This window comes from Nipponia nippon, unplaced genomic scaffold, assembly GCF_047370975.1.
Source record: "Nipponia nippon isolate SJK-2023a ecotype South Korea unplaced genomic scaffold, ASM4737097v1 scaffold_7, whole genome shotgun sequence".
NCBI classification, from domain to species: Eukaryota; Metazoa; Chordata; class Aves; order Pelecaniformes; family Threskiornithidae; genus Nipponia; species Nipponia nippon.
The window spans coordinates 8,131,532-8,156,481 of record NW_028262391.1 but is presented as its reverse complement, the minus strand read 5'-3'; the positions used below and the strand labels follow the sequence as shown (position 1 = coordinate 8,156,481).

The following is a 24,950-nucleotide window of genomic DNA, read 5'->3' as shown; positions in this document are numbered from 1 at the left end:
GCCGGGTCCGGGCCCGCCGCCATGGCAGCCCGCGCGCGCCGCTGCCACAGCAACCCGCCGCGGCGCATTGTGGGCCGGGCCCGCCGCCCTCACGTGAGGGGAGATCACGTGACGCGCCGGTCGCTCACGTGACGGCGGCAGCGATGGCGGAGGAGGAGCGGGCGCTGCTGGGCTCCTCCGGCGGCGATGATGGCCGTGGCGGTGCTGGTGCTGCGGGGGCCCCCCGGACCCTGCCCGCCGTCTGCGATCCGCGGCGCTTGCCGCACCGCCTCCTTGTCCTGGCGCTCATGTGCTTCCTGGGCTTCGGTGGGTGGCGGTGGCGGGCGGGGGTGCTGGGGCCTCAGGCGGCAATGGCGGGGGGCCGAGGGCACAGCTCTGAGGCGTCCCCTTCTCCTTGCAGGCAGCTACTTCTGCTACGACAACCCGGCGGCTCTCCAAACGCAGGTTCAACGGGTGAGTAGCCGCCGGGGGCGGGAACGGGGTTACGGAGGCCAGGGAGTACGGGCAGTGGCCAGGCCAGAAAGCGTGCTTGCTTCTGAGTAGTTCTACTTGGATACTTATTCTGTGTCCCTGTAATTACCCTAGGAGTAATTACTTTTTTTAATTCCCCCTTTCTTTACGTAGGATATGAAGGTGAACACAGCTCAGTTCATGGCACTCTATGCCTGGTATTCCTGGCCCAATGTGGTTCTTTGCTTCTTTGGAGGTTTTTTGATAGACAGAGTTTTTGGAATACGGTAAGTGTGATCTTAGTGTCACTCATGTTCAGTGGATGGTAGACTTAAAGTGCATGTGAAGTACAGGCTTTATAATATGAAGTTTTTTCAAATTATAATATGCTTTTTCAAACTTTTTTTCACATGATTTAGGAATTTCCGCTGGTATAAATGAGCTTCCTTCCCTTTATGGCTTAAATAGAGTGGCTTCAAAAATGCTAGCCTGTACTACCTTTTTTTAAGGAAGCTGTCAAGCTGTAGCATTTATTACAGAGACCTTTTATTGCATATCAACCTCCCCTTGTTTCCTTGCTGTAGGTCTAATATCGTGTTTTATAGGAAAAAAGATTCTAGCTATGCATTAACCGATTTTATTTTTCTTACAGGTTTGGCACTATAATATTTAGTATATTTGTTTGTGTCGGGCAGGTAAGCGCAAATGAGAGAGTGAAGGATGATACGTGTCTGAAGCTTCTCTACCAGGGGTGGGGAAAAAAGCCCAAATGGCTTCTTGTGTAGTAGCGTATATTTCAGATGGGAGTAGGCAGGTGAAGAGAACTGAAATGGGAGAACCCTGAATTTTATTGGAGCAGTTGGGAACAGATGGGGTAAATGGGAACAGAGGACCTTGAAAGATGAGTGAGATAAGAATGTGAAGGAACCAAATGTTTTATTCATTTGATGCGAAACTACTGTGTGCGTGTATTTGGGTAGGGTGTGATGATAAAGGTGAAGCATGGCTTGGGCCTCTAGAGGTGTTATCTGCATGCAGCTTCAGGGTGGGCCCGGTTGGATATTGTGTAGCCAGCAGGATGATGAATGAGGGATGCGGAGGGAGCGAAGGCAAAAAGCTGGAGTAGGAAGTGAGTGTGAAGTATTTCTGCAGGTCTGGGAAGGGAAAAACGTTTTTCTTTCTGTTTTGAGATGGTTCTAGTTTGTTCCATGCTTCAAATGTAAAATTATAATCTTTCCTTAAATGTTTATTTGGCAGATAATTTTTGCTTTGGGAGCGCTACTTAATACTTTCTGGCTGATGGACATGGGCAGATTCATATTTGGGTAAGTCTAGAAGAGTGTAGCATGTGCTCTCTGAGGTAAGGACTGTCTGTCTGTGCCCTAGAAAACTGCTGCCATGTTCACCCTCAGAGACAAAATTGTGGGATTTTGAGGTATCTATAAAGTTGAAGCATGCAAGATCTTCAGTCGCATTCCCAGTCTAACTTAGTTAGAAAACAAAAAAGAGGACGTTGCAGTTCTTATTGAATTTAGAAATTATGAAACTACCCAAATAAAGACATTCAGTAAGCTGGTAAAACTGTGTTAGTCCTCCTTGTCTCTTTATTCTTACTTTCCTGAGTAAAAAGAATTCTTAGCAACAGCAAATACAACAGGGCTCCTATGGTGGCAAAAAATGAGAGCAAATGTCAGAAGAAATACCTCCAAGTTGTGAATGCACCACAGCATAAAAGTGTTAGAAAATCTGACTGACTGTACTGGGTGGTGGGAGATGACTCCATTAAATCTGATTCCAGGTAAGATACCTGCTTTTGGTTTCATTTGGGTCAGGATCTGTACCGCTTGGTTTGTTAATGCAGAAGAGAAATGAGAAACTGCTGCCCATTGATTTAATTTCTATAAATGACCAAAGGCAATTGTAATTGCTCCTAGACTACTTAAGATACCTTGTACTCTTAATTATTCCTAAGACACTGCAATTCTGTTTTTTTAATTAAGACTTCTATTGCCTTGTATATATGCATTAGATCTACCTGTACCCAGATAAATTTCTCTTAAATACTGTTATCTTGGTATTGCCAGCAACTGATGGATTGCTTCCTTGTTGCTTTGCATGTTGCAATTAATGTGTTTTCTTTTGTGCCTTCTTTTTTAGAATAGGTGGAGAGTCCTTAGCAGTGGCACAAAACACATATGCAGTCAGTTGGTTTAAAGGCAAGGAGTTAAATCTTGTGTTTGGATTACAGCTAAGCATGGCCAGAATTGTAAGTGTAAAACTGAATAGCTTTAATTCATAGACTTTAAGGTGTGTGGCTTGTCTTGGCGGTGAGAGAGGTGGAAAACAGGATTTCTAATGCTCCCTAGGGAGCTTTAGTTAAAAATGGATGTGAAACTTAAATTTAACATGCTAAAAATTTGTGGTAAGTAGACAAAGGAGATACACAAAGAAATGGGTTAATAAGATTTCTTAGAACTTGTTAAACTTCTAAAGAAGCCTGGTGGCGTTATTAGTGTAGATTACTGGGTGGGACAGTCGCAGTGCTGCATTTCATCGGACTAATTGATTCTTGGCATATCATAAAATGCTGGTTTATCTGAGTGTAGCTTGGGGACTAAGTGCAGGCTCTGATAAATGAATTGGGATGGCTCCTTTAAGAACTCCCATCCTTATCTGCTGTTGTAAGATGTTTTTGTCCCTCTTGCTGGTTCTGATAGGAACTGTGTGACTGCATCTCAGCTGTGCTGTTTCGGTTTGATATAATAGCTTAAAACTGCTGCTAGAGGTGGGTTTACACTAATACACCAGGCTGTAAATGAAGAGAGTGGAGACATACCTCTCCTGTTAGAGGTCCTCTTCAGCAGCCTGTGGTGTCTTAAACCACAGCAGGTATTTACCTCGGTAAAAGAGAGCTAGCTGGTCACAGCTGAGTCTGGGCTGATGTTCAGGCTGTTGCTAATTAGCAGTTGCCTCACCTCAGCTGAACTGTAGTTAACTGTCTCTTGTTAGCCTTGGGATTGCAGCCATGGATCCCTTCTCTAGGGGGAGAAGGGGGAAAAAAAATGTGCTTCTTCCTGATGCCTCTCAGGTGGGAATCCTGTTTGCTTTAACTTGTGGTATTAAATTCAACTCAGTTTATGAACTAATGCAGTGTATGATGTAGATTTTATGGCCCTTCTAATGTCTCAGTTGAAACACTGTTAGAGTTGTATAAAATTTCAGTTTGTGATGGTATGTTATTGTTGCAATGGTTAATTTATTACAAACACTGACCAAACCAACAGGGAATAATTCTGTCATTGTTGCTGGTGATTTATGTTCCCTGTGTAGCATCTCACCTCTTGGTTTTAAACACTGTTCAATAAGCAGTCTGCCTAATGTCCTTTTGAATTCATATAATTGTGAAATACTTTATTCTTCACATGAGTCTCTTCTGCCTAGGGGAGCACAGTGAACATGAATATCATGGGATGGATATACTCTAGAGTTCAAGATCTTCTGGGGTATACTGGTCCCAGTACTCTTGGGTTAACTCTCATGATAGGTCAGTAATATTTTGAGTTGATGTCACTTGCTGTTGTAGGCTTCTGAATTTGAACTGCATGCATACATGTTAATGATTTCTTACTAACTAGAAAATAGGGTGAATGTATTTGAGACTAGGAAGAGTAATTCAAATACCATTTGTATCGATGGCTAATGTTCTTATGCAGAGTGAATGATTACTGCATCTGATAAAATGCGGTGTGATTTTCATGGTTGCCAAATTCAAGTTTGTATCTTATGGAGATGAAACATTTAATGTACTTTGAGCAAAGGACAGACTTGAAAAATTGTCTGAAGGCTATCATGTCAAAGCTTGCGTGTAGTTGTCTGATGTAGTGGGGATTTCACTTTTACACCTTTGGATCTGTGTTCCTTTCCTTCAGAGCCATGGGTATTAAGGCCCTGGTGTTGGTAACAAGGCCCAGGCTTTGTTTCTGTTATGAGGTACAGATAATGAGCTTGGCTGTGCTGAGTGGGAGTGGTGGTAATGTTTTAAATAAAATAGATATAGCTACATGTTTGTACTCTAGTTCGAGGCAGGTGTCTCATGTGGCAGGCTTCAGTATTTACACCTTACTCTGAGTTGTACGGCTGTTGAGTCTTATGTATAAGACAAGCTGGTGTTAAACTTAGTTTGTATTGGATATGTAAAGGTATGCTACATTAGTTGTGCTTAAAAGCCAAGTTACTACTTGAGTCAACAGCTAAACATGTCACATTGCCTTCTTGCAGGTGGCATAACGTGTCTCTTTTCACTGACCTGTGCATTAATCCTCGCTTATCTGGACAAGAGAGCAGAGAAGCTCCTTTGTAAAGAGCAAGGGAAAACAGGTGAGTGGTGTGGCTGAACCTGCCTTGGGCTTCATTTTTTCATTCTGGAACAGACCCTTCCAGTTAAACTGTGCATGTTTATGTTTTATGTAATTTAGTGGCTGCTGCTTAACATCTTTTTCACAGTTATAGCTTTAATCATAATTTTTAGTTCATTTTTATATTGGTAGGAATTTTTACAGTTTTAAACACCAGTTTACAGGCAGATGCACTGTCATCTGCTTTATTTATAAAGCATGTGGAGATGGAGATCATATCCCAGTTCACACCAATTTGATCTGTGCCATTGCCACAGGTATTTTTTTTTTGTTGAAATTGGTCTTATTTCCTTTAATAGGTGTGCAGAAACATGCAGCTCTTCTCCATCAGTGTGTGATGTTTTGACTTTTCCATGTGGGGGAATTTAGACCAATTAAAAATAAACTAAATTTGAGATCTATGTAATGGCATATAACATGAGGCTTCAGACATGAATTTTGCTAGTGGATTAAACATTTCCTTGAAAAAGTGGTTTGTATTTAATTCTCCTGCGTAAGACTTTCAGAGGCTTTAGAGAACTTGTACATCCAGCGTAATGTGGGAAAGACAATTTGTTCTTGACTTTGGCACTGTTGATTTAGGTCCTGTGTATTCTTAACCGACTCTCACTGTGTAAACTTTAAACAAGAGAGTAGATAGCGGCAGGAACATATACTTTAGTAGTGACTTGTGATCACCTTAACGTTTATTCAGTGTGGATGAATTTCACGTGTGCCTATACTGACTGAAACAATATTGTCTCTTGCCCCACTCCAGGTGAAGTGATTAAGCTAACCGATGTGAAGGACTTCTCTTTGTCCTTGTGGCTTATATTTGTAATCTGTGTCTGTTACTATGCAGCGGTTTTTCCTTTCATTGGGCTTGGAAAGTAAGTGTCTCTCGCTTACGTAGCTATTCCCCTTGAATTTAGCCAGGGTTTTAACTACTTACAAAGGGAGGGGTGCAGGCTAACATTTAAGAAACCCAGATGGCTACAGAACCACTGGTCTCCCAGTCTGTGCTGTGGTTTGTCATTTCTTCTGTGGCGTTGTTTGCTATACTTGTGATACAAATAAACACAACTCTTATATTTTCCTTATCTGCTGAGCTTTGTGGCAAATACCATTGCTTAACATAGGCTGAGTTGTCAGAACTCAAAAGCATAATGCATGCCCCATTTCCTGATTAAAACTTGATACAGATTTAAAGCGTGGTCCGAGTTTTCCTGTGGACAACTGTCACGTAGAATCGCTTCCATACTCATAAGCTATTGACCGAGTGCAAGGTGGGGGCTTAAGTGTAGTTACAACTTTGGACTGAAGTTCTCTTACTGTGCTGACTCTGGTATATATCCAGTTGAAACTTGAAGTGTTGATGTAGGTTTCCCTTTTGAACCATATGACTTGATCTAATAGCTCAATCAAATGTGTTTTGAATATACTTGGAATTAGAAACAGATCTCTTGAGCTCAATGCATGTTTTATGTTGAGTGAGTATTATTGGGTTATGTTTTGGTTGTGTACTTCGGATGTTTTCCCCGAAGTGTAATATGAACAGTCCTTAGACAAAAATTTGTAGAGTCTGATAATAAGCTCCTAAATGCATTATAAATGAGGATATGTAATGGGATGTTTATGTCAAAGCTATATAGCCATATTTAAAAGTTTTCTGTAAATTAGGTTGTTGTGTCTTTACTTTGTCTAGTTTAATTTTTCTTTCATGTCATACAAGTGTGCATTTTTCTAAATCTGTTTTTTTTTTTTAGGGTTTTCTTTATTGAGAAATTCAATTTCTCATCTCAAGAAGCAAGTGCAATTAACAGGTAAATTGTAGTTGATTTAACAAGTAAATGCACTACTCCTGTGTTCTAGGGGATGTATGTATCTTTGGCCTCTTGCCATGTGGGAGGAAGTTTGGGATCTACTGTTGCAGGTGGTGACTTGCATTTAAGTGGACACATAGATTTCACATGGCCCAAGGAATAACTGGGGGGTCTGGGTATTTGTTTAAATAAAAATGTCTTAGATGCTCACATTGAGGAATCGGAAAGAAGAGGCTCTATCTGAAGGGTATTATTTTGGTATTCGGTGATTCCCTTCTGAGTGATAGAAACAGTTTAACAGCAGCACTAAATGAACTGAATTTTCCTAGTTTGAAGATGAATTTGTGATGTGGCAAAAAACCAAACAAATACAAACCACCACCACCAAAACACTTGCTGGTATACGATTCCAAGAGCTCTGAGTGTGTCACTATTTCCTTGGTTGTAAAATATTTTCATGTCCTCAGACCTTTTGGGAATTTTGAGTTCTGGAGTCTCTTGGGTTTTTTTTTTTGTGTGTGGTTTTACTTATGGCCTCCCAGGTAACAAGGGAATGTGGTCTTTTGTCTGGAGTCACTTGTGTAACACCTAAAGCTGTCCATGGCTAGCTGGTGTTCAGTTCTCTTATTTTTATTCTTTTGTAGTATTGTGTATATCATATCGGCACCCATGTCCCCAGTCTTTGGACTCCTGGTGGATAAACTTGGAAAGAATATCATCTGGGTTTTGTGTGCTGTAATAACTACACTTGCTTCTCATATTATGTTGGCTTTTACCTTCTGGAACCCCTGGATAGCAATGGTAACTAATTCTCTGAGATTTACAGCTAAATAGGATAAAATAAGAAATGGAGTTGATGATGAATTATTGAATTATTCTGCATAAATTGCCAGTCTTCTGACTGTTTAGGTAGTCCTCAAAATGTATTTTGATATCCCTGACTTTAAGAAGGATATACTATGTGAAACTGAGTTTAAAAGACTATGAAAAAGCAAGGAATGCATAATACAGGCAAAACGAACATGAGCTATTTGCAGCCTAAAGATAACACTTCAGGCTTTGGGGTTTTGTGGAGGGAGGTAGTAGTTACATGTGTGTTTTGAGGTGGAAAAGGTCGGCTGCTGTCTGTAGCAGTAATTTTATAGTTGTTTAGTGGAAAAGGAAGGATGGGATTAGACTGGAGGGCTCTATGGAGTCTTCAGAGAATGCCTTAATTCGTCACAGTAGATGCGGTTCAGCGGTGCTCCGTTGCAGAGGTCTGCTCTCGTGCTTCATGGACACTCCTTACACTAGCTATTACTAGATTACTGTGCTAGGTGCTCACTTTTCTCCTAAAGCTTGTTCTTTTGGTGTAGTTCTGAAGCTTATTACTATCATATAATTAAACCACTGTCAATGATTTTAAACTGTCTCTAATGTGCTGTATTGGATAGTGGTAGACCTCAATAAAAATCTTCGTTATTGATTTTTCCCCTTCCTAGGGCAGATTCCCTGAGAAATTGCTTTTGAACTAAGGATTACAGGCTTAAATATGGTGCTCGTCAGTGTATCAGGGTTAAAAATAGGGTCCTTGTTTTTCAGGCATTTTTCTGGTGAGTTGCAACATTGATCTTTTCCTCTGGCTATTCAAGTCAGGCTCTTTACTTAATGCTAATTAGATGGGGTTTAGTTTGTGAGTCACTCCTGGAAAAAGTTCTCTCTCCTTCTAAATGTGCATATTTATTTAGAACAGTATTGCGAAAGGTGTTACTTTAGCTCTTTTTTTTTTTTTCCTTTTTGGGAGAAGGGGAAAACCAATATGTTCATTCATTAGAACTTTGCAGCAAAAATGCGTCTCGTGTAACATCTGTTTACTTGTTCTCATTTATTTCACCAGTGTTTGCTAGGAGTGGCCTACTCATTGCTTGCCTGTGCCCTGTGGCCCATGGTGGCCTTTGTTGTTCCAGAGCACCAGCTGGGAACTGCTTATGGCTTGTAAGTACTTAGAACTCTCTGCTTATGCTGCTCTACAGTAACCATGTCCTGATACTATTGCAATCAAGCAATTCTAACACGTGAATGGTTAATAATTCCTCCAAGTTCAGTGTAGGAGGAAGTCTCGTGTAGTTTCGGGATGTGTATGTGTGATAGAGCGTGTGGCTGTGGTAGATGCTTAGAAACTTCTGCAAAAATGTGGACTCATGACATAACATGTCATGACAAATGGGGGGAAGTTAATCTCATTGTTTGTTTAGTGCCATTAATGATGTTTTCTTTAAAAATAAATTTACACAGTGGTAATCCTTTGTTAATGTGTTAGTATGCAGTCTATCCAGAATCTTGGTCTGGCAATTATTGCTATAGCAGCTGGGATGATTCTGGACACAAGAGGGTACTTGTTTCTTGAAGTCTTCTTCAGTGCTTGTGTTTGCTGTAAGTATTAAAAACATTGAAAATGGATTCTGTACATTCAGGAAGCTTTATTAGGCTTTTTTGTTAATATTTCCTGTAAACAGTGATAACTCCTTTCTTACAGTTAAAGGTTTCAACTTGGGCGATGTTGAAAGTAACTCAAACCAAGTATAGTGTTTGTGGTTTTCTTGAAGCAATTTAGTGTAAGTAGTTTCAGTGTTTCAGAAAAAATAAAGAGTGAGTAAAAGGGTAGGTGAATGATACTCTTAACAGCTCTCATAAACATAGCCTTTTTTAATATAACTAAAACTAAAAGAACCTTTTCTGAGTTACCATGCTGCTTATAAGCATAGTGGAATTTTCAAAAGCAATTAAGAGATGCTGCTGGCAAAAATCTCCCCTCAGTTATGACTATCATGAAAAATCTTAGTTGTTGCCTAGTTGTATGTTAAGGCCATTCTTCTGTCGTAAATTTATTGTCAGCTAAAACTGTTCCTTTTTTTTTTTTTTTTAGTGTCGCTAATAGCTGTAGTCATGCTGTATTTTGTGAATCACCTCACAGGTAAGTAAGTGTTTTCAGCTTCTCTTGCTATTTGTTTTTATCATCCTCTCTTTATGAGGCCTGTCCTTGTAACATCATCTTTGTAGATGCCATAGTGTGTAATTCCCTGAACCTTGCTGTGATGTTAAATCTCAGCAGCAGGGCAGTGGTACCTCTCCCTTCAGCTGACTTGAACAAATGTGTAGGATATTCTGCAGCTTTTTTTAAACTCCGTATCAAACTTGACTATATATGTATCTGCAAATATAAAAACTTAATTCTGTAGACTTTCCTTCAAATAGCAGTGTTCTTTCTCAACTGTTTTTTGAAGCAGTAACTACTGAAACATCTGGAAGGGATATTAATTTGTTTCTTTCAAAGTTGCTTGCACTTTCTTTAGTTTTATGGGGTATTATGGTGAGTTGTAGAGAAACCTCATTGTTACTCAACGGAAAACTGGATCAGGCTTGCGAGCTTAGTTTGGGTCCTGATTTTGCTTGCTCAGATGATTATGAACACATCGCTCTCTCTTTACCTCAGTTTCTACTTTCGTAAAACTACTCCACCAATGGCTTTTGTCAAGTGCTCTGAGAACTTCTGTAGTGACAAAGATAGAGTACAAAAAGACCAATTTTAAAAGTTTCAAAGTATATATTACTTCTGTTGCAGGTGGTGATCTCAACTGGTCTGCAAAGAAGAGGGAAAAACTGCAAAAAGTAGCTGCAACTGAGTAAGTATAAAGAACAATAAAGAACAGTGTCTTTATGAGATGTTTAACCTCAAGTAATTAAGTAGATTACTGTCTGAAGACAGACTCTTTTGTAGGTCTGCCATTTGTATTGAATGTTGTTTTGTTTCTTAGCAGTTAGTAGTAGGATTTCATATTCCTGCCTCCTGTGAATGAATAATTAGAGGAAATAGCAATTAACCAGGTGTCCTTTCCTGGCACTCTTCCTTGCTATTTTTCTTTATTTCAGTGGCCTTCCAACTGAGTGGAACTGAAGCATGTTTAAAAAATGTTGTATCGCTTATTTAAAAATGTGCTTGATTTATATGGTGCATACCCGACCCAGTCAGCAGCAAACATTACCTGGGTTCAATGTGAGGTAATGCATGGACCAATTTTTTAAAATGTCATTAAAAGCTAGATCTCTCTTCAGAAGAAAGTACGCTGCAGTCACTTCCCCTTCAGTTTCAGCTTGCTCCTCTTGCTGTCTTAAGTTGAATTAAGACTTCTAAATGTGTCTGAAAACCGTGGCTTAGTCTAGATTGCAGCACTAATGTGAAACTCCAGTTTGTGGTCAGATCTGTGTCATAAATGTTATTGAATACAGTGAAAAGTTTCCATTTTTAGAAAGAAAATGGGGCCGGGGTATTTCAATAAAGTGGAATCCACTTCATTTGAAAGGAAATGGAGCACTTGAGGTGGGCTTAGGGCAGAAATTGTCAAAATAAGCAAATTTTGACAGTTCGTCCAATTAAGCAAATTTCATTCTGTGGGAGACTTGTATGTCCTGCTTCCTCTCTACAGAAAATAAGGATAGTGACACTCTTCAGAATAATAACTTAAAGAATTCTGTTCCTCGGTCTTGACAAAACATTGGTGACAGGTTAAGGGTCCATTGCTGTGCATTGCCCTAACAGCTGGCATCAGGTACTCTTGCTTTTTAAGAGTGTTGTTGGAGCAAACATGAAGGTATCGGTCACCTGCTGTTGGGATAGCCCCTGAGTTCTGTGGCAGTGGATTTATCCCCTCTGCACAGTAGACAGTTCACTTGCTTTTTTTGTTTGCTATCCGAGAATGCTAAATGAGGGGTAAAGCTCTCAATGGGTATGGAATGCTGTACAAGGGAGTGAAGCACTGGGTTAGTCTTATAACGTTCAAAATAATTGCCTCGTATTGGGGAAGAGGAGAGAAAAAGCACTGTATGGCAAAGTCCATTAAGAGATGTTACCTTAAGGCAAAACAAAAGACCCTTTACTCCAATTTCTCCATTATCTACTTAACTGTCTAGAAAAACTGCTTTTTTAAAGTAGATGTAATGTAAAGTCTGTCCATCAGACTGAGGTGGGGCAGCTGAGTTTGTTCTGATGACCTTGTTGAAGATGCTGCTTCTAGTAGTGTCTCAACATCCAAAAATTGTGTTACCTTTTTCTAGCTCTACTTAGTGCTGTGAGGATAAAAAATATGTACCTTGGAGAATGTAAAGTCAATGGGGATGAAGTCTTGGTTAATGTATTGATTTTTTTTTTTTAATATATTTAAAGCAAATGTTTAATTTCCTTAAGGGCAGAACAAGTCTGAGAAATTTGAGGTTCTGCTCCTCTAATCTGAATTTGTTTTGGTGAGATTGGAATTGCTAACTGTTTGGAGAGGGCACGGTACCTGTGTTTCAGGACTCCAGTCATAGTTTAACATTTGTCGTGTGAAAGACTAAGGCAATATGCAGCAAGTCACAGCTTTCAAGATAACATCTGTAGAATTCAGGCTGCTTGTATGTGAACAACACAGAATTTTTCTTTTGAAATGCTTTCTGTTCTGACCTAATTCAGCTCAGCGAGTCTGTTCAGATCTTGAAGTTCATTTGTCTGTAATGTTGTTGGAAGTGTTTACTTTTTAATGGGTAACTACATTTCACCTGCAGATATATATAAGGTGTGAGATGTATAAGTTCATTCCAGATAAACACTTTGCTAACAAGGCATCTCTTATAAATGGACTTTATGGACTTCTCTAAAACTGGACTGTGTAACTGTCCATATGATGATATTTAAGTTCGTCTCGAAAAAAACCCAAAACACCTGTCAACAAGGTCTAGCCAGGTGACTTGTGGGGTTTAACATGGTTTTGTCTTTTGTCCTAATTTGTGGGCTTTTTACATATCCGTCTTGAGGAAAGCTCAAGGAAACTAAAACCTCAGCAGACCTGGCGAGCACGCGATCTTTGTTGTGATGAGTATTATCCTCGAGCCAAAAGGTCACAGCCAGTTTTTAATACAAATGCAACACCCCCCTCCCCCTCCTTGTACCCAGGAGCAAAGGAATTCTGTGTCCAAATAGAGCTGCTTTTCAGTCTGCCTGGCCCATGTGGGATGTGTGTAACATTTCCAGTATTTACTGTGAAAGATGCCTTTGTATTAGTGTATGCTGTGGGATATAGTGTCGTAGAACAATATTTTCAGTAATTTTTATTACAATGTTTTTTGCAGAAAAGAAATTTGAATAGCAAATATCATCCAGAAGTGGGGAACATTTGATCAGCATCATGTCAACTTGAAGAATTGTAGTGTTGTTTAGTTTGGTGGTCAGCACTGGACAGTAGTTCTTTGGAAAAGAAACTAACATGCTGGGGATTTTACAGTAAATGCCTAAATTTTATGCTTTGTAACCGGTTTTAACTAATGCCAAATCATCTCTTAATTTGAACAGAATGGGTTTAGAGCGTTTTACACTGTGTTTAAGCTCTGTCATTGGAGAGGGTACCCTGCAACCCAAGACGAACATCTTCATCTTAAGATAGAAGACACTTTATATTAGTCTTTATGTGCAGCACTACCGTTTTGATGGGGGCGGAGATTTCTTAACGTAACAGCATTTTGTGTTCTGTAATAGGCTCATTGCCTTACAGAGCTTAGAAACGGGTCACTGTTACTACCTTTGTCACTGTCTTAATGCAAACCACTGTCTTAAGCTAAGTGTGTTTAGAGCTCTGTTTGGTCCTGTGTCTCTTTAAGACTTATGTGGAAAATGAGCAACAATGCTCCGGTCAAATATTGACTCTTGTAGGAGACTGCTATTCATTCTAAAGACTGCTGAGCAGTCTTTTAATTGCATTTTTGACAATTGATTCTTTTTGTATTGTAATCTTTTATTTTAAGGAGTGGAAGCTTGTTTAATAAAGAGATAGTAAAAATTGTTACAAAAACTCACTGAGCATGTTGTAATCTGTGAAAACCAAAAGGTTTTTCTTTCTACCGAAGTCTTGCAATCTAAATAAAAGGAAACTGCAGAAAACAGCCTCTCTCTTTCTTTACACTGAATTAGAGTAATCGATATGCATCTCTTAGTCTCTTTTAACCTGATATCCAGTATTCATCTATAAACATTACAAGCTTTTTCTAGTTATTAAAAATAGAACTGCATACACAAGATAAAGTTGCTTGGGTTTGCACTCCTCAGTGCAAATATCTTAAACTAATTTTCTTTTCCAGAGCGGAAGAACAAGAGAGACTCAGACGTCAGAATGAAGATGACTTGGCTAAATTACGGCCAAAAGCTGATGACTTTAGTTTAAGGAATAAATACCTCTCCAAACTAGGCGCTCAGGTATTAGTAACAAAGTAGGGGTTTTAATAATGAAGAATAGAACAATGAGATGTTTATTTTAAGAACTTGGCTTATTGTTTCAAATAGCCAACAAATCAACTTCTGATTAAAATGCTAAATGTATGCTTGGTTCTCAAAAATGAAGTCTCACCAATGGTAATTAAAAATCTAATGAAGAAAATGAATCAATGGCTGGCGGATCAAATAAGTTGAGGAGCAGGCTTATTATGATGCATGATTTTTTAATTTTATTTTTTTGCAGCTGCCAGATAATTACTCTTCCTATTTATCGACAATGGTACACAGAAGCGTGTTGAAATAGCATCTTACCCCACTTGCAAAAGCAGAAACACATTGAAGTTCCTGGTACACAAAACTGTTTCCAGTACTGACAACTATCACAGCAAAAGCAGAGTGATGCACCATACTTTTCTTGCAAGCATAGATCCTATTTTGAAAATACGTGGCTTAAGCTCCCCCTCCACACCGCGGGTAAATAACACGGGTACCGATGAAGAACCATCTGGCTGTTTATTTGAACCCATGAGCTATGTATTACACCCTCCTGTCTAAAATACTCAGTGAGTAGCTTGGGTGAATAGCTAAGAGTTGATCTCACTACACAACGATATCTGAAATGTGAAAGCTTTGTTTCAGTAATCAAATTGCTGTGAAATGAGCCTTGATGTATGTATGGGTTATATAGCCTCTCAAGTTGGACAGCTTTGTTACCATGTTGGAAATGGTCTGTTTCATTTTTCTTATAGAAAAGTGTGAGGAAAGACTACCTTTTTATTTTGGTCCAAGCAAATATTTCAGAAGAAACCAAACTATACAATTTCAGTGTTACAGTTCAAAAAATGCTAGCCCTGTAATTTAATACTGGGTCACAGGCTTAGCAGTAAACCTCATGTAAGTCCTGATTAATGTGAAAATTGATGTATTTTTAAGAGGTTGTGACTAAAAACTATGAAGAGAGTTAAACGCAAGAAGTGAAGTTTGGCTTTCAGTGGGGCAAGTGTTGTTCAATTTCATCATGAAACTTAACGCTTTCCCATAATTTCAGAGGAAGGCTTGTTGCTGAATAGCTGCTTCCTGGTAACTCCCGCAGAGTGTATTGTTCTTTGGTTTTGCTGCTCATGTAACAAAACTTACGTATGTAAGTATTTTACTCACTTTTATGTGATTGGACAAACTAGTCCTAAACTAAGCTAATCTTACTTTAAAAGGCAAGAGCATCTGGCTTTCTGCAGCACTAGGTACGCCAAACAAAGAACTGCTATACAGGTGGAGAATAAGGTGCACAAGGGCTTTCCTTGGCTGACTTCAGGGAGTCCTTGTGTGCCACAAAATGCTTAAGAGCCTTTGATGAATTGCTTTACTGCAGAGGAAGTAACTTGTTATAAGAAAAATGTTACATTATACCTGTAATTTTTTTTTTTGCCTACAGTAATTTAAGCAGACCTTCTGGAACTCATGGTCTTCAGGTGTTTTGGGTTTTTTTTTTTTAAAGATACTTTCCAGTGGACACTTCTTTCATGTTCCTGAAAGACTAAGGTCATCTTCTTGAAAGACGAAGCCAGGACTATTTTGCTTAATAGTTCTTTATTCTGAAGAAAAATCTAGGAAAATAAAGTAGCACGTTGTGAACTATGCTGAGCTTACTGCCAAAGGGGAGTAGTACACTGACCTGTGATAATTTTTATTGGTGCTTTCTGTGCTCTCTTTGAGAACCAAACACTGAATCTGAGAATGGTTGATGCAAGTTGATTTATTTTTCCGTGTAGACTTGTGAATTCTGGGTCTTTTTTAATAAAAGCTTTAAATGGATACTGGCACCTGTATTTTTCTTACCTGACTGTTTAATGATGAATTGTTGCCCTTGGTGGTTGTTGAGACTTATATATGCCTTTTTTTAAAAAAAAAAAAAAAAAGCATGACTTCTGCTTTCCCCTGAGAAATATGAAGAGTTTCTGGGGAAGTGTGTCTTTGAGGATCCAAAGGCAAAGTTTCCCCCAGCTCCCTTCACTGATGAGTTGATGCTTTTTTTTTTTTTTCTTGGGGAGGGAGGGAATTAAATTCTTGTTCCTCTGTTGCTGCTCTTCATCTCCTTCAGCTACCTGCTTCTCTAACTCTGACATGTTACGGTTGTAGATAACTTCTGCTTGTTACCCGTAGGTCGGCATTTCGCGTGTGACGTGACAGACAGTAACTGTGAACTTAATGTCTTGTTGAAACTTCATTTTCAGTTCCTAAATTCTCTGTAACCTCGAGTATCTTGCTGAAGTACTGTGGTGGACTTCTGTAAATAGTGTAACTTCCCGTGTCAGCTCAACTCCAAACACCCTTGACTTTCCTTTCTGAGGGATTTCAGCCTATTGATTTCCTTTACCTTGCTTTTTCAGTTGTGGATGAGGAGCATGGGAGCTATCTGGCTTTTGTTCCTTTATCTCCTATTCCTCTAATAAATTCTGGTAGGATGAAGCCTCCTTCTTTCTGTTGCCAGCCCTTTTGCCTTCACCCCTGCATTAGTCTTGCTGTTGCATTTGTGCTTCAATGTATAGCTTATAGATTCAGATTGATCATCAAGAAGAAAATGGGAAAAGGGATTTTCTTAATTCTGAATTGCAGTTTCTTTTTGATAAAGAAAATCTGGTTGTGATCATCGTGGGAGGGATAAGGCCAGCAGCTACAGGAGCGAGCGGGCTGCCTGCCTTGGCTAGGGTGAGGCTGTTTGAGCACGTGCTGCTGGAGTGTTATTTGGCAATATCTGCGTGAGTCCTGTTTGTAATGAATTTGGAACGGCTTGAGCTGAAAGCTGCTTATCTTTATAAGACTGCCTTTTTTCCCCCCTGCAAAGCTTCCTGTAATGGCTTCTACCCCCACCACCCTGAGAAGCTGTTAGTACAGTAAGGCTTTCCTGACTTTTTTCTTAAATACAAAGTTTATGGGTTGGGCTCTGCTTCTGGACTGTAGTGGTCTGACTAAATTCTGCTGGTGGATATGCACACTTGTCTGGAGATGTTTATAGAAGAGGTAGTAAATATGGTAGTAAACAGTAGTTCAACACAGTAGTTTATTAAAATTATCTGGGCAAATTTCAGAGGGACGTGTAACTCATGAAGAATATAAATGGTGTTATCCATCTCTCTGCTATTACTTCTGCTCGCACGGGGTGCCCCCAGGCATGGGGGACTCCCAGAGCTGCTGGGGCTTTTGAGTGGTTCTTTTCCTTTCCTTTGGGTGTGGGGTTTTTTTTCTTTCTCCTTTGACATGTCTTTTCTTCAGGGGCTGTTGCTGGATGTTTCAATAGGCTTTCTTATTCTTATTTCAAAAATTGGTTAATACTCTGTTGTGTATCTTACCACTGTAGGTGCTCTCTTCTTGCTTCTTCTGTTGTGCTGATGGCCAAGCAAAGAGGCAAAGCGGAGCTGTTCAAATAAGCTGCATCTCTGAGTAATGTGAAGATCTCTATTCCTAATATGTTTGTGCTGTGTTCTGTTGGATGGGGCAGATGTGCATTGGTGTAAATGGGAAGCCAGAAAGCCCTAGACTTAAGTACACACAGTGTGCTGTTTCATGCAGACCTCTTCAAAAGGAAATGTTTAAAGCATAGAAATACTCTGTAAATATTTAAACTTCCCATGTGTATGCATTATGAAATATCTCTTTCAAACATTCAGTAATGGAATAGCTGCCCAAGTGACACTGTGGTGCTTCAGATCTTGTGTTCTCCAAGTATGCCAATGTTTTTGTATGTTTGAGATTTTTTCATAAATACTGGTCACTAAGAACAACAAAAGCATTTGTGCCGTAAAGATAGTACTTATGACCAAACTTCTTATAAAACTTCCAAGGTCCTGGAGGATAACAGCAACAGTAGTGAACTCTTCTCCATCCTGAACCTCCCAAGAAGCCTGCCTTTGAGGTGGCCCCAGAGAAGACAGCAGGAATGGTTTTGTTTGTCATTACCCACGAGGAACTGTGTTGAAACCAGCTTGCATGGCCTGCTAAACAGCTGTCGGAAGTGGTGGATTTCACTTCTTACCAACCTCAGCTGAATTTGAATCAACAGATTGGAAATTCAAGCTGCTCTATCTCATTGCCAAGGCTCTGTCTGCTGAATGGTAGAGAAAGGAACAGAAGCAGCCTTGGCTGACTGGGTGGCTGAATCTGGATTCCCAGGTTGAGTTTGCCCCTGTTCCTGTGGTTACACCAACCATGCTCAGGTGGGAAGAAAGCAAATGCAATTCTGCCCAGAGTTCTGATGTGGAACATCTGAAGTAAAGGGCTTGGATTTTGTTTTATTTGAATAAGGAGAAAATGTTCATAAAATAAGTCAAAGTAATTCTGTCTGTTTAGTCTGGGCTCTGGCTTGTGTCAGCATATGTAAAATTGGATAGCTGAAGCAGTTACCATGTCCTGGCCATCTGGTCTGTCCTTCTGAGAGAAGCTGCCACTGCTGTTGCAGAGATGACTTGAAAAACAGATATTTTGGGGGATTTTTTTGCCAAGTTCCTTCAAGCTGAGTATCGTGAAGAGGTTATGAACAAGCAGGACCCATTTTCTTGGCTCTTCTTAAGCTTGCTTTCTGCTACTGTGTCTCTGCTGCTTCTGAGGCGTATATCATCATGACTGCTTTTCTGCTTTTTTTTTTTTTATTATGATGCTTGTGTGGATGTGGTCAGGCAGCACTCCAGCTAGATCATTTGTTGTCAGCCTTTAAGACAATTCCTCTTACTCTTGTAGTGTTTTCTAGGTCTCATATAGCTGGCAGCTTGTGTTGTCTTACCTTGCTTCCTCTCTGAATAATTGCTGCTCCCAGCTGGCTTGAAGGAAGGGCTGTGACTCAAACATTGTGGGCAGTGATGGGTCTACAGTTGCCTGTGGCTCAAATATGGGTTTGGAAGCAATTAGCGCTTTCTGACAACTACTCAAATTATACTTCTGTTATGGTACTTGCCGAGGTCCTTATCAGGTTCTTGCCTGTGAAGTTTTGTACAGATAGTCAAAGCTTGTTCCTATCCCATGGTGCCCATGGCATTTAAACAACATGTAAGGGGGTTTGACATTGTGGGAGGGAAGAAATCAGAAGTTCCCCATTCCTCTGAGCAGCGGGTTAGCTATTTTATTGAGCTGCCTTTGCAGAGAGAACAGAAGGTTTCTGAGCCAGACCGTTACTGCAGTGACAGTGGATGTGCACTACGTGTGGCATTAAGATGTGACCATGCGAACAGCGTGTTCACATTTCTAATTGCCTTATGTTAGGGAAACCCCAGCTTCTTGGCCACTGAAGTCCCCGAAACCTTTGGCTCCTGCTGCTGTTATGATCTGCATCTGAAGATGCTGTGGAGAATCACTTTGTTTCCTTTTTTGAAATACACTACATGTAAGGTAAAAGCCTCTCTTCATAGTGCATTTGGTGTGAATAGTCCTGGCTAGCAACAGAAAGGGTTGCTACACTTCAGCGAAGGTGCTGATGTGACGGACCCCACCAAGGAAATAGTAGCTAGGTGGTAGTTGTCCACGAAGTGGCTTTTTGAAGTACACTCATAGCATTTTAAAAATTCGTTACCTAACTAATGGCTGGAGACGACTGCCTACCTCTGCTCTGGTGTTTTCCTCAGTTATTCGCTGTCATTTTTCCTTACAGACCTCTTTACAACTAGAAGCAGTAGACGTGCCTTTTGGAAAGGGTGCTTCTCAGCTTTATTTATTCACAGCTCGCCCAGGAAATGATGACAACTTGCCTCTCAATCGTTCATAAAATCGCCTCCTCGCTACAGCTTGCCCTCACTGTGGGGGAATTGTAATTATACTTTTTTTTGTTGTGCAGGTGAGTTTTATGGCTCTTCTCCAAGTCTCATACCCAGTGAAGTGGAACAAATCTGCAGCGCTATGAGAGGGCAGCAGGGATGTGCTTCCTCAGCACGGGGCAAGTCTTGCGGGCGCATCTGTCCCCTCTGCCTTCATGGCAGGCCTGGCAAGAGGACCTGCCTTGGGCAGTCTCAGCGCCAAAGCGAGTCTGGCTCTGTTAGTTTGACCAGAAAGAAAGTAGTGGAGGGGGCTGATGCAGCTGTGGAGGCTTGCCAGTGACCTCCAGATCTTGTAAAGCAAACTCCAGTGCTGTGGGAGCTGGCAGTCAGCTACCCGGTACACATGAATGAAGAGGTAAATGCTGCAGGTGATGTGAAATGGCAGTAAACAGACAGCAAAAAGCCCACAGATGAGGAGAATGGTTTGAATCGACTTGGCTCGGACGGCACTACCTGTGGGGTTGGTGTCTCCAGTGTGCTGGGTGAGGCTTCTGATCATCAGACAATAGCAGACTAGAATGATGAGGAAAGGAAAGAGGAAACCAGATGAAGTTAGAGCCATCCCGTAGCGGGTCGCAGCTGCTGAGGTTCTCGAGGCTCGTCATATCGTAGCAGACTGTGGTTATTGATAACGCCAGTGCGAGCGTAGATCAAGGCGGGCAGGAGCTGCAGGAACATCAGTGCCTGGGATGTAGCTGTGCCAGCAGCAGCCAGGTGCTGGGTCTGATAGGGTAGGGAGCGGATTGGGTAGCAAACACCTAGAAAGCGGTGGACGCTGATGCAAGTCAGCAGCAGGATGCTGCCGTACAGGCTGGCGTAAAACAAGAAATGTACCAGTCTGCAGAGCAGCTCTCCAAAAGGCCGTGTGTCCTGCAGGGTGTAGTTGATGATGAGCAAGGGCAAAGAGAAGAGGTAGAGCAGGGCTGCCACAGCCAGGTTCACCAGGTAGATGGTGGGGCAGGTCCAGTCCTTGGCATGGCAGCAGCTGAACCACAGCCTGGCTCCAGTGAGGAGCAGCCCCAGCACGGACGGAGCTGTACATAAGGGGTGACAAGATATGTTTATAGCTTTCCACAAGAGGGCACAGAGCCTTCCTGGAGGTGCTGTTTGCCATTTCTTTCAGCCCCTCCATTGCTGGGTGCAGCTTTAGGCACCATGTACTGCTTTTCTGTTGCTTTAAAGCTCTCCCTGTCATAAATAGAAACACGAACACCTGACAGTCATTTGTCACTCTTGGCCCTTGTCTCTTGCCACCTCAAAGAAATCTGTAAAATCTGAATTAAAGCACGCACAATCCTCTGAAGAGACGAAACTGCAATGGAAACACTGCGTCACTGTTACCACTTAAATTCAGCCAAAGCTGCAAATGCTTGGTGGTGTGTCCTTGGGCGCCATCACTGTATTGCAAGGGCAGCTAAATGAAGTTTATTGCAAATGCAGGCGCTGCCATGTGCTGAAATTCCTCTGAGCTTCGGTTACTTCAGGGGGGCAGTTGAGGAAAGGGCTCAAGTGAGCACAACTTTGCAAGAGGCAGTGCCTTGGACTGCAACTAGTTCGGCATTGCATGCAGGTTGGTTGAGAAGAGGCGAATTTACAGCTTGCCCATAACAGCAACAAGCAAACAAACTTGATGGATAGCCGCAGGCGGCCTTGCTTGGTGGGGCGGAGGCAGAGCCAGGCTGGGGAGGGGGTTTGCTCAAAATGTGTGTTCGTTGCAATCTGAGAAAATATGGGTGTCGTTTCCCTTTTCCCAGTGGAGGGGGGAAGAGATGTTTTTCTGCTTTCTGGTGTCCTCTTAGTCCCATTTAGAAAATATTAATATAATTTTAATAGACTAATTTTTTTTTTTTGTAGTTTGTTGCCAATATACTTCCCAAATCTCCCAGAAAAGCAAGGGAACCAGGAGGGGTTCCTTAGCAGGCATCCCATTCTAAAGAGGGCAAGGATTAAACCAAACCGAGAAATGACTGAATGTCTTTTTGTTCTTAATTTAGGGGAAAGCTTGGTAACTTCTGCGTGTGATCACCTGAGCCAGAACTGTTGAAGAGTTTTCTCCTGGCAGGAATGATGACATGCATGTCCTGGCAAGCCTCTTTGATTTTTTTATCTACCTGGGATGCTTGCTATACACTCTCACGTTGAGCCCTGTTTGGGTTTGTCTTCTATTGTAAATCAGCAACATGACACCCTGTCCTGGTTTCAGCTGGGATAGAGTTGATTTTTTTTCTTCCTAGTAGCTGGCACAGTGCTGTGTTTTGGATTTAGGATGAGAATAATGTTGATAACGCACTGATGTTTTAGTTGTTGCTAAGTAGTGTTTACACCAGTCAAGGACTTTTCAGCTTCCCGTGCTCTGCCCGGTGCACAAGAAGCTGGGAGGGGGCACAGCCAGGACAGCTGACCCAGGCTGGCCAAAGGGCTATTCCATACCGTATGGCGTCATGCCCAGTCTGTGGGGGGAGCTGGCTGGGGGGCAGCAATTGCTGCTCAGGAATGGGCTGGGCATCAGTCAGCGGGCGGTGAGCAATTGTGTCGTGTATCGCTTGCTTTGTATATTATTATTGTATTATTATTACTACTACTACTATTCTATTTCACTTCAATTATTAAACTGTTCTTATCTCAACCCATGAGTTTTCTGACTTTCACCCTTCCAATTCTCTCCCCCATCCCACTGGGGTGGGGGGAGTGAGCGAGCGGCTGTGTGGTGCTCAGTTGCCAGCTGGGGTTAAACCACGACACGCCCTCTGTCTGAGCTGCGGGCTCCTGGGTCATTACGTTGCTCCTGAGACCCTCCCTTGCCACACGTCCTGCAGGGAACCCAGCTGTAGAGGGTCCTGGCTGGCTCCTCTCTGCCCAGCCTCTGCCTGGACATCCTTACTGCAAAACCCTCCCAGGCATGCACTGGCCCCTGAGCATGGAAAAGGGTCTTAACCCTCACTAGGTAGTGATGTCAATAACTTAAATATCTCAAAATCAGTAACTTACTGCTTGGCTTTTGAATTATTATTATTATTATTATTATTATTATTATTATTATTATTATTATTATTGAATTATTATTATTATTGAATTATTATTATTATTGAATTATTATTATTATTGAATTATTATTATTATTATTGACTTTTGAATTATTGTACCAATTCCTTCATAATCTGCTTTATGTAATTTGAGCAGCAAACTTTCGGTTGGGTATCTTTTAATATTTTGACCCTTTGAAAAACTATTTTGTGCAATAAGGATACGACGTCTATGGTGTTAACTGGGAGCCAGTGCCCACTCAGTGCCAGTGCCAGTGAGCCACTGCTCACTCTGAAGGTAGGGGAGATGTATCTGAACTGGAGGATGAGATAAGGAGGGAAGAGGTGAGAAGTGAGGCTTATCCCAACAAATGCTTCTCGTTTTTGGGATATTTGTCACTAGAGGTCAGCACTGCAACGGTAATATACAATAAATGTTTTGTGTATAAGGACAAAAAAAAAAAAATCTTATTTCAAGGCTGCAACTTCTGTCATTCATTTCTGTCACTTATTTATATGACTTTGGAGGTTGGTTTCCAGAGACAAATATTAATACCAACAGTCTTCAGCAGGAAGAACTGGCTTTTATTTCATGCAAATAAAACAGGGTAGGGTAACAAAGTGACCAAACTTGCCTTTTTTCAAATGATTGAGGTTGGAAGGGATCCCTGGAGATCACCTAGTCCTGCCTGAGCAATTGTAAACGTGTGTGTCTAACTTTCTGAAATACTGGCCATCTGTGTCCCCTGCCAGCTGCCTCAGGCTGCCATGTGTTGCTGCTCAGACTCTGCTATGGTTGCCTTCAGTCCAATTTTTGGAAAAAGTGCCTTTTCCCCACAGCTCTGTTGGATAATTTGGTGGAGATGCTGGTTAACTCCGATCCAGGCCAGGGCAGAACTAACCAAAGCTGCTGCCATCTCACCTTAATATGACTGCAGTGATGGCTGTGGCCATTGTGTTGTCTCTTCGGTAGATGTGGAGCAAACCGTGGCACCTGGTTCACGCAATGGGATGGGTGGCACCGCAGCCCCCTCCCTGAACCAGAGCTGTCAACTGGCAGCATTGGCATCCTCAGCAAAAACCCCTTTGACCCCAAGCGGATGTGTTTTGTGAAGCCTGAAGTTGCATAAAATGATGTAGGTTTAAATTCTAGCTGGAGTGATCCCTGCTCTGTCATCCACTACATATACGAAGCAAAGTTACTTAAAACAACTCTCTCTCAAAAAAAAAACCAAAAAACCAACCCTCCAATCAACAGATGGAAAAGGAAGGAGTGGTCAAAAAAGTCCTCAAGTTTTGCAGTCTAAGACCCAAATTGTGTTCTCCATAGGGAAGTGTTATGTGTGCTCAGTGGTTTCTTATATAAATGTGAGTGTTCAGATACGGGGAGTGCTGGTGACCTCTTTCCTGATGAGGGCTTGGTGTTCCCATCACAAAACCCTCTTGTTTTCTATAATTTCACTTCTATCAAGAGCTCATTCTGTTGGTACAGTCTTGATAGGTTGCAGCGGGATAGAGAAGTTTCTGCTGCATGGAGTCTTGGTCCAACCAGGTAGTTATGTCCCCCAAAAACCTCAGTTCTCTTAAACTGACTTTTTGTTTCCAAGCTGGGTAAATTCTTGGTCTTCTCCATTTCCATGGGAGTGATTCGGTCCATGTCGCGTAGGCTGCTGGCCTGGGAACAGTTCGTGTTGGAGACTGGGGTGTTATTCAGTGTGTTACTGAGTGGTTTTGGGGCGCGTGTTGTGGGGCAGCTTTGTCTGATCAGGCTGGAAAGGTGGCACTGGAGTGGTTTCAGCTGGGTTCTGTAGCTGGACCTCACCTTTGGAGGAAAACCTGCATATCCGTCTTAGGGTATCCGTGGATTTAGGCCTGAAATCTCTTTGTTCTGCAAGCAAAAGGTGGGACCTTCCAGCAAACAGAAGGAAGGAAATAGTTCCTGTTCTGTTTCCTCTCAACAAGCAAATTCTACTCTTCCTGGTATTTTTATATAGCATCGGTGGATCTGTAAACATCGGGCTGTTCCTCAAATTATTAAAATCTATGTTACTATAGTATCTTAATTAATTGACTTGTTTACATGTTTACAAAGCTCTGTCTGCAGATATAAAACAGCTGTTAATGTCAGTAATTCAGAAATAGTGGAGTTGGCATCCTGCATTTCTCTTGTCAACTGAAATGATTGA

General features: G+C 41.4%; 2 protein-coding genes across 7 annotated transcripts; one reads left to right on the top strand and one right to left on the bottom strand.

Annotated features, from left to right (window-relative positions):
- Positions 1–110: 110 nt before the first annotated feature.
- On the top strand, positions 111–22,367 carry MFSD1 (major facilitator superfamily domain containing 1). 6 transcript variants are annotated; one of them, XR_015700461.1, is made up of 17 exons: positions 111–306; positions 401–453; positions 625–737; positions 1,103–1,145; positions 1,708–1,775; positions 2,608–2,716; positions 3,892–3,994; positions 4,729–4,827; positions 5,623–5,734; positions 6,611–6,667; positions 7,312–7,468; positions 8,544–8,641; positions 8,967–9,079; positions 9,573–9,620; positions 10,269–10,329; positions 10,577–10,705; positions 12,809–13,779. XR_015700461.1 is itself a non-coding variant. In XM_087739360.1 (17 exons), exons 1-17 carry the CDS (start codon positions 144–146, stop codon positions 14,245–14,247), a joined length of 1,572 nt encoding a protein of 523 aa, XP_087595486.1. In that variant the 5' UTR covers positions 111–143; the 3' UTR covers positions 14,248–15,755. The 6 variants fall into 6 exon arrangements, 3 of the variants coding, with proteins under 3 accessions (XP_087595486.1, XP_087595487.1, XP_087595485.1); XM_087739360.1 differs by lacking the exons at positions 10,577–10,705; positions 12,809–13,779 and adding exons at positions 13,811–13,925; positions 14,188–15,755; XR_015700460.1 differs by lacking the exons at positions 10,577–10,705; positions 12,809–13,779 and adding exons at positions 13,811–13,925; positions 14,188–14,506; positions 19,762–22,367 and having other exon boundaries at positions 112–453.
- Positions 20,294–24,421, bottom strand: LOC148050786 (P2Y purinoceptor 1-like). Its single transcript, XM_087739664.1, has 2 exons — positions 24,358–24,421; positions 20,294–20,775 (listed from the first exon to the last, which is right to left on the bottom strand). The coding sequence occupies exons 1-2, from the start codon at positions 24,419–24,421 to the stop codon at positions 20,294–20,296; spliced, it is 546 nt and encodes a 181-aa protein (XP_087595790.1).
- Positions 24,422–24,950: the final 529 nt, after the last annotated feature.

Excerpts from the sequence above, each read along its gene's own strand:
- MFSD1 (XM_087739359.1), top strand. The coding sequence starts at position 187 with ATGATGGCCGTGGCGGTGCTGGTGCTGCGGGGGCCCCCCGGACCCTGC. Across the intron at positions 1,776-2,607 it reads ATGGGCAGATTCATATTTGG|AATAGGTGGAGAGTCCTTAG; the intron begins GTAAGTCTAGAA and ends CTTCTTTTTTAG. Across the intron at positions 9,080-9,572 it reads CTTCAGTGCTTGTGTTTGCT|TGTCGCTAATAGCTGTAGTC; the intron begins GTAAGTATTAAA and ends TTTTTTTTTTAG.
- LOC148050786 (XM_087739664.1), bottom strand. The coding sequence starts at position 24,421 with ATGGACCGAATCACTCCCATGGAAATGGAGAAGACCAAGAATTTACCC. Across the intron at positions 20,776-24,357 it reads ACCCAGCTTGGAAACAAAAA|CTCCGTCCGTGCTGGGGCTG; the intron begins GTCAGTTTAAGA and ends CCTTATGTACAG.